We start from the raw sequence: 12,458 nt of genomic DNA, 5'->3' as shown, positions 1-12,458 counted from the left end.
CGAGTACGAGCCATCTGTATTCACTGCATTTTTTGTAGCTTATTAAAGATGTCCTCGTACGAAACGATCGTACCGAGATTTTAATCCATTCTTGTTGCTTTTTTCCTATATATATATATACATATATACGACGGGCTTCTTTCAGTTTCCGTCTACCAAATCCACTCACAAGGCTTTGGTCGGCCCGGGGCTATAGCAGAAGACACTTGCCCAAGATGCCATGCAGTGGGACTGAACCCGGAACCATGTGGTTAGTTAGCAAGCTACTTACCACACAGCCACTCCTGCACCATCACTGTAACATTTCTCTCTTTCTCTTCACCTCCCCAACCTTCAGCACATCATTAACACTTCTCTCTCCTACTTTTCCATCACTGTCTTTTCCTCTTGCTCTTCACCTCTCCCTTCAACTAACCACATGATGCATTTGACCTTAGTGTATTATTATAATCCTCTCTTCTTTCTTCTCTATTCACATTTCTCTCCCTCCTTCTCAAACAAACTAAAGTATAATGGGCAAATGAACAAGCATATTATTATATAGATTTAATTATCATCTTTTCACATAATTGCAAAATACCTATTTATGTTTCTCAAGGCACACTTGTAATTAAGATAATTACTCTTGTGTTTAAAACATAACATAACATCGTATTCATCATCGTTTAACATCTGTTTTCATGGTGGCAAGGGTTAGGCGGGTTGACTGGAGCCAGTCAGCTGGAAAGCTGCACCACGTTCCAGTCTGTTTTGGCCTGGTTTCTACAGCTGGATGCCCTTCCCAATGTCAACCACTCTACACAGTGTACTGGGTGTCTTTTCCGTGTCACTGGCACAGGTGCCTCATACGCATCATTGGTATAAATACTTTTTACGTGTGATCAGCACAGGTGTGTCCTTCTTCATATTACCTGTATGGGTGCTTTTTACGCGTCAGCAGTAACAGCCAGGATCATGATGTCACTTAGCCTGACATTATGCAATGTTTAAATCTAATTTCTTCTGATTAATGCCATTTTGTGTATAAAATAATTAACAACGTGCAATCAAAAGCACAAAAATGTAAATTAGGTTATTCACCATGGGGGTAGCTTCATTTATCATTGCTTAATATAGGAGCTGATTGATAAAAGAACTTTGGTACAACTTCTCTGAGGAACAGTCAATAAACTATGACACAACCCATCAAGAGACTGCCCCTCTTTTTATCCACTTATAAAAAATGCATTTACAATCTTATTTCACCCACACTGAGGTTTTGTAATGCTTCATCATCATTTAACATCTATCCTCAATGCCGGCTTGGATTGGACAGTTTGACAGGAACTGGTAAACCTGGGGACTGAGCCAGCTATACTGTCTGCTTTGGCATGGTTTTTACAACGGGGTGCACTTCCTAATACCAACCACTTTACAGAGTGGGCTGGGTGCTTTTTATAAGGTCTGCGAGGTCTGTTCTTCTAGTCTATAGTGTTTTTGTGCATAAAATATTGTTTCATTTTAAAGAAATATAGTAAATAATATACAAAAAAACCCACAAAAAACTAAATACTTGTGTGTGGATGTGTGTCTGTATCTTTGAGTGAGGAATGGTTGCTTATTCCAAAGCATCACCTTTTTTACTGTTTGTTAAACAAGAGAAGAAAAAAGGGGACACTGATACTTACTGCTGTGTCTCAGGGTTTAGTTTGAATGTACAAAGACCAAACTGGAGCAGTAGAAACTCAACTGACCCCTAAGGAAAGAAAAAAGAAACATGTAATGTACGTATAAACCCAAATGACACCTAGGGAGAGAAAAACATGTAATTTATGTAGAAACTGAACTGACCCCTAAAAAGGGAACATGCACATGCGCATACACTTATGTATGGGCTTCTTTTACTTTTCATCTGCCAAATCAACTCACAAGCCATTAGACAGCCCAGGGCTATAGTAGAAGACATTTACTGAAGGTGCCATGCAGTGCAACTGAACCTGAAACCAAATGGTCAGGAAGCAGAATTCTCAACCACACAGCCGTGCCAGCACCTAAAATGAATTACGTGAATAATCTCGGTATATATAGGTACAGGAGTGGCTGTGTGCTAAAAAGCTTGCTCCCCGACATGGTTTTGGGTTCAATCCCACCACTGAATGGTACCTCAAGCAAGTGTCTTCTACTATAGCCTCGGGCTGACCAAAGCCTTGTGAGTAGATGTGATAGATGGAAACTGAAAGAAGCCCATCATATATATGCATCTATGCGTGTTTGTCCCCCAACACTGCCTGACAACCAGTGTTGGTGTGTTTACATCTCCATAACTTAGTGATTTAGTAAAAGCAACCAATAGAAAAAGTATGTGGCTTAACAAAAAAGTAAGCACTGGGGTTGATTTGTTTGACTAAAATTCTTCAAGGCTGAGCCCCATGATGGCTGCAGTCTGATGACTGAAACAAATAAAAGATAAAAGATATATATTTAAATAAATATTGACCTGACAACAGATCAAATGTTTTGTTTTTAATCTCTGCTTCAGAGTTCAGACTGATTATCATATATTTGCATGAATACATAATGTCACACACAAACCCACTGAAGTATTGAAGTGAGAAAAGCAAAGTGTCATGGTATCAGTCACTTTCCAACAGGTTTATGGTGGGGCCTGTGGCAGTGGAGACCACCTGTGCTCTTGGCCCCTGGACCATATCCCTGCTTGCTGCTATCGAGGCAGAGACGGCTGTCTGCAAGTGCAAGCCCTGTTGGGTAGAAAAGCTGTTCCAGTATGTCTCTCTTGCCACCCTCTGGAGCAACACTTTTTCTATTTTGTTTGCTGGGCTCAAGAGAAATATTTCTTGAAAAAAAAGAAAAGGTATTGATCTCATCTTACAACAGTCAAGTTTTCTGAATTAAATGGTCCTCTGATTATAGCTGGTGGCCAGAGAAGTGATCAGGTGAAGGGGAGGCACAGGACAAAAGTCAACAACAAAAAAGAATAAATGCACATTGTGGTTTACCTTGCTAAGCTTCTGGTATCGTTCTGCTGGGGTATCGAAAGGCTGGGGCTGGCCATGGTCAGGGTGGTCCAAACCTGAAAGGATGAGGTTTTAGAAAATGGTCAGATACATGGATGTCAAAGAAAAAAAATATAAAAAGGACAATAAGACATGAACATATTATAGGTCCAGTCCGGCTATGTGAGACCTTGGACAAGTGTCTTTTCTACTATTTGAACAAGACAATTGGGTGCTGGCAATTTGGCATGGCTAACTAAACACAGAACCTTCTTTGCTGAACGTACATTTTAGCACAGGAAGCGAACACACACTCGTGTAGATGTGTGCAGAAATATACAGATACCTATATCATATACATATATATATATATACAGATACCTATATCATATACATATATATATCATATACATATATATATATATATATATATATATATATTATATATATATATATAATATATATATATATATCTGTGTGTGTGTGTGTGTGTGTGTGGTAGGAAGCTTGCTTCCCAACCACATGATTCCAGGTTCAGTCCCACTACAAAACACCTAGGGCAAGTGTCTTCTGCTACAGCCTCAGGCCAACCAAAGCCTTGTGAGTGGATTTGGTAGACAGAAACTGAAAGAAGTCTGTCATATATATATATATATATATACACACACACATATATATTTGTGTGTCTGTTTGTCTCCCCACCATTGCTTGACAACTGATGTGGATGTGTTTATATCCACGTCACTTAGTGGTTTGGCAAAAGAGACCTATAGAATAAGTGCCAGGCTGACAGAAAATAAGTCCTGGGGTCAATTTGTTCAACTAAAGCCACTGCTCCAGCATAGCCACAGTCAAATGACTGAAACAAGTAAATGAATAGAATAAAAGAATACATATATTATATATATATATGTGTGTATAAGAAAATGAGATGACAAAGAATTAAACAATTATCTTATGAAGTTCATAAGATAATCATTTATTTTTTTTCTCCTCCCAATTTCTTCTTACTGCTCTGTACTTGACTAAAACTTTGTTCTGAAGCATATGTATATTGAGTTCTACACCAGATTTTTTGTTTCACAACACCTAAGCAAAATATATAAGAGGCAATTATGCAAATAAACAAATTAGATATATTAAATATATCTAAATGCCCGCATAATTGCCTCTATATCTGCTCAACTTGATTCCTCTTATAGCCATTCGGCTGTAAAGACATTGGAGTCTAAGTTTGAATCATTTGAGCAGAACTGTCTTCTGTACTGAGAAGCTCTGGATCTCATCAGCTGACTATATATGTATGTATGTATAAATATATATATATATATATATATATATATATATATATATACATACACACACACACACACATGTATATATATATATATACATACAACATCATCATCATTTAACGTCCGTTTTCCATGCTAGCATGGGTTGGACGGTTTGATCGGGGTCTGGTAAGCCATGGAGGCTGCACCAGGCTCTAGTCTGATTTGGCAGTGTTTCTACAGTTGGATGCCCATCCTAACGCCAACCACTCTATGAGTGTAGTGGGTGTTTTTTACATGCCACCGGCACAGGGGCCAGAGCAGGCTGGCAAATGGCCACGATCGGTTGGTGCTTTTTACGTGTCACCAACACGGGTGTCTTAACTACAATTTTTATTTGAATTTTTATTTTGATGTTGATGTACTTGACTCAATAGGTCTTCTCAAGAACAGCGGGTCACTCTACGATCCAAGGTTAGCACAGCAGGCTATCCTGCGAGCCATGAACTCACTTCATTTGTCAGGTCTTCAAAGTCACAGCATATCTCCAGAGGTCTCGGTCTTTTGTCATGGCCTCTGTGAGACTTAAAATACAAAAGTCATGCTTGACCACCTCGTTCCATGTCTTCCTGGGTTTACCTCCACCCCGGATTCCTTCAACAGTTTGGGAGTGGCACTTCACACATCTCTCCACATCCATCCGTAGTACATGACCATACCAATGCAAACATCTCTCCTGCATGCTTCTTATATATATACACATGTGTTGGTAGTCCAGTGTCTGATGATAACAAAGTCTGTGTTCTCACCAATGAGAGTGCATGCGATTCAGCAGTCCAAAGCTTGAAGCACACAGGCATCCACAGATGTCACAACAATCATCTGTTGGCTGGATCGTGGCAGATGCTGCCCTGTGATGTCTTTCTCTTGCATGGTTGAGAAAGAATAAAAAGGCTGATGTCAAATAAGTCACTTATATACATCTACTATTAACACACACACTCATAATCATTCATTTTTCAACATCATCATTTAGCATCCTCTTTCCATGCTGTCATGGGTTGGATGGTTTGACATAGAGCTGGCCACTCAGAAAGCTGTCCAGATTCCAGCTGTCTGTTCTGTCATGGATTCTACAGATGGATGCCTTTTCTAATGCCAACCACTTAACAGAGTGTGTTGGGTGCTGCTTTACAATTGAATGTGTAGGGGACAACTGTGGTGGTAAGCTTCAAGTGTTCAAAGAAGTCTACCATGACTTGCTAGAGATAACAGCCAGAGTTTTCAAATTTTTTTTCCCTGTCTTAGAACATTGTATCAAGAGAGGAAGAGGCCGACCAAGAACCCACTGTCTTGACACCATCAAGAGTGATACCGGAATGGACATAGCCAATCTGAAAGAAGCAGCCCAGGATAGAACTGACTGGAGGACACTGATCCAACGAGTGATCGAGAGTCGACTTTGACTGAGCAGATAGAGAAAGAGTCTTAGAAAAAAGTGGACACACATAATATTATAATCCTAGATACACCATATTTGAATAAAAGACGGAATGATTGTTACTGGAACATCTCTGATCACAGGTATGCTAGATCAGGGCTGACTAAGAGCTCCACAACACCTACAGTTACTAAACAACTACTATACATTAGATAATGTAGTCCTAAATACACTCTAACAGAATATAAGATGGGATATTCTCAGCTGGAACACCTGTCAGGTGGATCAAAACTGACCTAGGGCTACACAACAATGGCACCACAAAGATCACTTCTACTCACCTGTAAACTCGCCATCTATAGCCACAAAGTCTGATTCTTCAATGGACTTTTGGATGAGGTCTAAACATTCGTAGAAATCTGAAATAGATAAGAAACAACATTATATACATACTTTATATATACACTCATTTACTTGTTTCAGTCATTTGACTGTGGCCATGCTGGAGCACAACCTTTAGTCGAGCAAATTGACCCAATGACTTATTCTTTATAAGCCTAGTACTTATTCTATCAGTCTCTTTTGCGGAACCGCCAAGTGACGGGGACATAAACACACCAGCATTGGTTGTCAAGCAATGTTGGGGGGGACAAACACAGACACACAAATGTATACACACACACACACATGCATATATATATATATATATATATATATATATATATATATATACATACACACACATATATATGATAGGCTTCTTTCAGTTTCCGACTACTAAATCCATTCACAAGGCTTTGGTCGAGGTTATAGTAGAAGACACTTGCCCAAGGTGCCACGCAGTGGGACTGAACCCGGAACCATGTGGTTCGTAAGCAAGCTACTTACCACACAGCCACTCCTACGCCTATACACAGATTTGAAATATACACCTTGTAATGAATGGTGAAATGTCAATGTAGCCAATATTGGAAACGCTCAATAATTTTAATTTGAATATACAGACATTGAAAATGATATCCGTATCTGTCTCATTCTAACTTTTCATCATCTGACACAAGACCACCTCCTCTGATGCACCTTCCCCTCTCAAAGATTCCTTGCTGTGCAAGTTACTTGGTGACCCTACTAGTGCTGGTGCCACATAAAAAGCATCCAATCCACACTGTAAAGTCGTTGGCAATTGAAAGGATATTCAAAAGCTGTAAAAACCATGCCAAAACTGACTTCACTTGTGCTGGTGCCACATAAAAAACACTCAGCCTACTCTGCAGGATGGTTGGTGTTAGGAAGGGCATCCAGCCATAAAAACCCTGTCAAAACAGACACAGTAGCCTGGTGTAATCTTCTACCTGGCTGGCTCCTGTCAAATCATCTGACCCATGCCAGCATGGAAAGTGGACATTAAACGATGATGATATTTTGAAGGATGTCATCTTGTTTCAATACATTGAACAATGACATATTCACTGTTAAGTGTATTTCCTGCCTCCTCACCTCTATTCGCTGAAAACAATAAGGAATTTCCATGCTAAGATTTTTCAAAAAGCTTTTGACATTTCTGTTATATACATTTATAGACATGTACATGCGTGTGTCTATGTATGTGTTTGTATATATACACACACACACACATATATATATAAATGTATATAATCATACACACACATATATATACTTTATATAAGTACATACTTATATGTATGTACTTATATATATATACACACACATGCAAACATATAAACATCGTCATCATCATCATCAGTTAATGCCTGTTTTCCATGCTGGTTTAGGATGAACAACAGTTTGAGAGGAGCCAATAAATGCGACGACAGGGCTAAGCTCTATTGTCTATCTTGGCATGGGTTTTGCAGCCAGATGCCCTTCTTAATGCAAACCACTTTATAGAGTGGACTGGATGCTTATTGTGTAGCAAGACCCCTCAACAGCCCACATTTCCCTACTGCGTACCATTGCTCATACACAAGCATCAAACAAGTTACCTTTCACTCTGAGAGAGACCCTTTGTTAATAACTTTTCCCAGCCAGTTCCGATTCTAGCCACTATACACATCCTCCTCAGAAGCTAATTGAATCACTTAAACAACAGAAACTATTTCTAACGATCCCCCCTGGGCACTTGACTCACTCTATTTCCTGTGTGTTTGCAGTGTTTACCATTGTTCCTACGTATCAGTCACACGCAAAGATTAGTCTCTCTGTTAACCTTCCCATGATGCTACTGCGTCTCTTGTGTGTCCTTAGCTTACACTACGTACAATGTATGCAATTTCTACCTTCAACTTTTCTATACATTAACCCATTAAGTCCCACACTCCCATAGGACACCAAATGAAAGCTTTAAATAAGCAATATGCTCATATTTTATATATTTTTTTATGTGAATGCCAAATAAAGGAAGCTCTATTCTTATTACATATTCACTTAATCAAGTAATAAGATAGTTATGTTATTAGACTGCAAAAATGATGAAAATAATGTTAGTAGAGTTGCTTACAAATTTCAGTCTTCAATGTCTGACTGAAAACATTCACTGTAAATCTAACATCAAAATATGAATCTCTAAAAACCATTTTACACAACTAAATCTTTTAAATTGTACAGATACATTACATTTATTACATAATATGTTGGAACACTGGGTCATTGTGTAGTGATGTGATCTGGTACTCTACTCAGAGAGACATGAACAGCATCATGTTGTGACATGAGGCTGTATCGTTAGGACAAGTTGAAACATGTTCTGTATTTACAGGCAAAAAGTGTGATGCAACATTCAGAAGTGATGTAGCTGCTATGGAGAGAGGACGCCTCTGGATAAATTTGTTTAATGTCTGTATTATAAACTTTTGAAAGCACAGTGAATTATACTGTTATGATTTGTGTAATGCAACGCTGTGACTGTAATATTCTTAAAACCAATAATACTCTTTACTCTTTTACTTGTTTCAGTCATTTGACTGTGACCATGCTGGAGCACCGCCTTTAGTCAAGCAAATCGACCCCAGGACTTATTCTTTGTAAGCCCAGTACTTATTCTATCGGTCTTTTTTGCCGAACCGCTATGTGACGGCGACGTAAACACACCAGTATCGGTTGTCAAGCAATGCTAGGGGGACAAACACAGACACACAAATATATATATATACGACGGGCTTCTTTTAGTTTCCGTCTACCAAATCCACTCAAAAAGCTTTAGTCGGATCGAGGCTATAGTAGAAGACACTTGCCCAAGATGCCACGCAGTGGGACTGAACCTGGAACCATGTGGTTGGTAAGCAAGCTACTTACCACACAGCCACTCCTGCGCCTAAACAGTTATTTATATCCTTTTATGGTGTCTGCCCTTAGATGTCAAGAAAACATGCTCATGCTTTGACAATTGATGAGATACAACAACTATTAGAAGAGTACTCTGATGAGGAGGAAAATATGAGACAACTGAGATGATCATTGTACTCCCAGACTCACAGAATCTCACTGATGAGGACTAGCCAACAGCAACGACTCTGGTGAGCCAATTGTCAATGATGTGTCTGGATCACTGGAATTACATATTACAATGAAAATGAAACTAATACTGCTGACGAGTCCTAAGTAACGAACAAGAAGACCCATAAAGAAATGAAAATTATGCTGTTCAGAACCTCTTCGGAGGAAAAAGATTGCTGAATACACAAATGCTCAGACCAGAACAGAAGTATTCAGAATGTTGTAGGAAAATGAAAGATGCTCTGCAGTATCGCAGCCCTGTTGAAATATTTGAGGAACTGCTGAAACCGTAGGAAGAATAAAATCGAAATCTTTTCTGTAGACAAACTAAAAGCATTTCTTGTTCTAGTGTGTTCCAGTTATCTTAGCTTACCCTCCGCAAGAAACTACTGGTCGAATGAGGAGAACTGGGCATGCTACTAATCAAAAATGCTATTACAAGAAATTGATTTCAGCATTTGAAAATCATCTTTCACTTTTGCAATAATGAAAACTGGGAGGAGAATAAAAATAAAAGGTTACGATGTTCATTCTCTCTTTACCATCATCATCATTTAACGTCCGTTCTCCATGCTAGCATGGGTTGGACGGTTTGACCAGGGATCTGGGAAGCCAAGAGGCTGCACCAGGCTCCAGTCTGATCTGGCAGTCTTTCTACAGCTTGATGCCCTTCCTAACGCCAACCACTCCGAGAGTGTAGTGGGTGCTTTTTACATGCCACCGGCACAGGTGCCAGACGAGGCTGATTCAGAATTTTTAAAGAGTCCGTCAGTCGATGAAATGATAGTCAAACACATAATTCACTCAATTTATAAAAGGGAAACCCAGAAGATTTGGTTACAAATTTGGGGCATTGTGCAGTGTTTCAAGATTTTGTTACAACTTTGATCTATATTGTGGCAAAAGTATACAAGAAGGACCTCAAGAAGATCTTTCACTTGGAAGTAGAGTTGTCCTACAAATGCTTGGAGTGATATATGATCTTCGGTCACATTCCATATATTTTGATAATTTATTCATAAATTATGATCTGCTAGTGCAACTCAGAGAAACAGGATTTGAAGCAATTGATACAATGAGATAATCGTCTCAAGAAATGTCCTCTAAAGGAAACAGCACCGTTGAAAAAGGAGCCAAGAGGTTCATATGATTATAGATTTGACATCAATAATGAAATCCTTACTGGGACAAATTATGATTCAGTTGAACCAATTTGCAAAGTACAGCGTCTGTGCTAGCAGGGTGCAAAGAGCACCATACGAGCGTGATTATTGACAGAGTGGCTACCCGGCTTCCGTGCCAGTGGCACTTAAAAGGCACCATTAAAACGTGATCATTACCAGCGTCGCCTTACTGGCACTTGTGCCCATACTAGTAGGGTGCCAAGAGCACCATCTGAGCGTGATCATTGCCAGAGCAGCCAACTGGCTTCCGTGCCAGTGGCACGTAAAAGGGCACCATTCGAGCATGATCGTTACCAACGTCACCTGTGCTCATGATCGTTACCTTACTGGCACCTGTGCTGGTGGTATGTGTAAAAAGATTCGAGCGAGGTCGTTGCCAGTACTGCCTGACTGGCCCCCATGCCAGTGGCACATAAAAGCACCCACTACACTCTCGGAGTGGTTGGCATTAGGAAGGGCATCCAGCTGTAGAAACTCTGCCAAATCAAGATTGGAGCCTGGTGTATTCATCTGGTTCGCCAGCCCTCAATCAAAATCGTCCAACCCATGCTAGCATGGAAAGCGGACGTTAAACAATGATGATGAATGCTGGAGGAAAGTATAAGGCAAAGGCAATGTGACTCATGTTTTGAGTACAACAATTGCATGGGTGGAGTTGACAAGCATGACTGGTTAATGTCAAAATATGTAACCTCAATTAGAGGCAAAAAGTGGGACTGGCCATTGTTTATTAGAGTTACTGATATGCCTGTTGTTATTGAATGGACTATTTACAAACTGATCCACAATGGAAAGGGTGAAATAAAAAATTTACTTCATTTCAAGAGATATACTTTTACTCTTTTACTTGTTTCAGCCATTTGACTGCGGACATGCTGGATCACTGCCTATAGTCGAGCAATTCAACCCCGGGACTTATTCTTTGTAAGCCCAGTACTTATTCTATCAGTCTCTTTTTGCTGAACCGCTAAGTGACGGGGACATAAACACACCAGCATCAGTTGTCAAGCAATGCTAGGGGGACAAACACACACACATACATATATACGACAGGCTTCTTTCAGTTTCCTTCTACCAAATCCACTCACAAAGCTTTGGTCGGCCCGAGGCTATAGTAGAAGACACTTGCCCAAGGTGCCACGCAGTGGGACTGAACCCGGAACCATGTAGTTGGTAAACAAGCTACTTACCACACAGCCACTCCTGTGCCACATATGTATGTGTTTCATATCTAAAGCAATCTGGACAAAAAACAAAGTCAATCACAACATCCACACTAATTGCTGATATCAAATTTGATTTGAAAGAGATAAGCAACGATGTTGTCAGAATAAGTCTTGCAGCAGTAAACTACTAACTTATTGTCAAAAGTGCATCATAACCCTGTCGGCAGACTGCTTTGCCCCTTTCTAGAATGCAGTTTTATGAATGTATTTCTTTTAATGCATTATTTTTTGTATTTCAATACTCTTTACTCTTTTACTTGTTTCAGTCATTTGACTGCGGCCATGCTGGAGCACCGCCTTTAGTCGAGCAAATCAACCCCGGGACTTATTCTTTGTAAGCCCAGTACTTATTCTATCGGTCTCTTTTGCCGAATCACTAAGTTACGGGGACGTAAACACACCAGCATCGGTTGTCAAGCAATGTTAGGGCGACAAACACAGACACACAAACACACATAGATATATATATATACATATATACGACTTGCTTCTTTCAGTTTCCGTCTACCAAATCCACTCACAAGGCATTGGTCGGCCTGAGGCTATAGTAGAAGACACTTGCCCAAGATCCACACAGTGGGACTGAACCCGGAACCATGTGGTTGGTTAGCAAGCTACTTACCACACAGCCACTCCTGCGCCTATTCTTTTAAAAACATTAACAATCTTTTTTATACAAAATTTAATATCAACAGGATACAGTTAAGTAACATACAAAGGATTTTGAATTTATAAATATATCACATTGTCTCAGTGACCTGTTTATAGGACACTGGGAATTTCCACTTCTACTTGAAGTAAAGGAGTTATAATAACTGATTTTTTTC

At 39.7% G+C, this 12,458-nt stretch overlaps 1 protein-coding gene across 2 annotated transcripts in view; it reads right to left on the bottom strand.

The window, feature by feature from the left end:
• LOC115225285 (poly(A)-specific ribonuclease PARN) overlaps positions 1–12,458 on the bottom strand; it is a 67,504-nt gene that overhangs the window by 47,675 nt on the left and 7,371 nt on the right. For both annotated transcript variants that reach the window (XM_036513931.1, XM_029796223.2), the window contains exons 2-4: positions 6,050–6,127; positions 2,997–3,070; positions 1,668–1,735 (exon numbers count right to left, since the gene is read on the bottom strand). In XM_036513931.1, the coding sequence (XP_036369824.1) occupies positions 1,668–1,735; positions 2,997–3,070; positions 6,050–6,127 (220 nt within the window). The remainder of the gene's footprint in view (positions 1–1,667; positions 1,736–2,996; positions 3,071–6,049; positions 6,128–12,458) is intronic.

Source organism: Octopus sinensis, linkage group LG27 (assembly GCF_006345805.1).
Source record: "Octopus sinensis linkage group LG27, ASM634580v1, whole genome shotgun sequence".
Taxonomy (NCBI): domain Eukaryota; kingdom Metazoa; phylum Mollusca; class Cephalopoda; order Octopoda; family Octopodidae; genus Octopus; species Octopus sinensis.
Note: the sequence above shows the minus strand (reverse complement) of the source record. Positions and strands in the feature narration are given on the sequence as shown.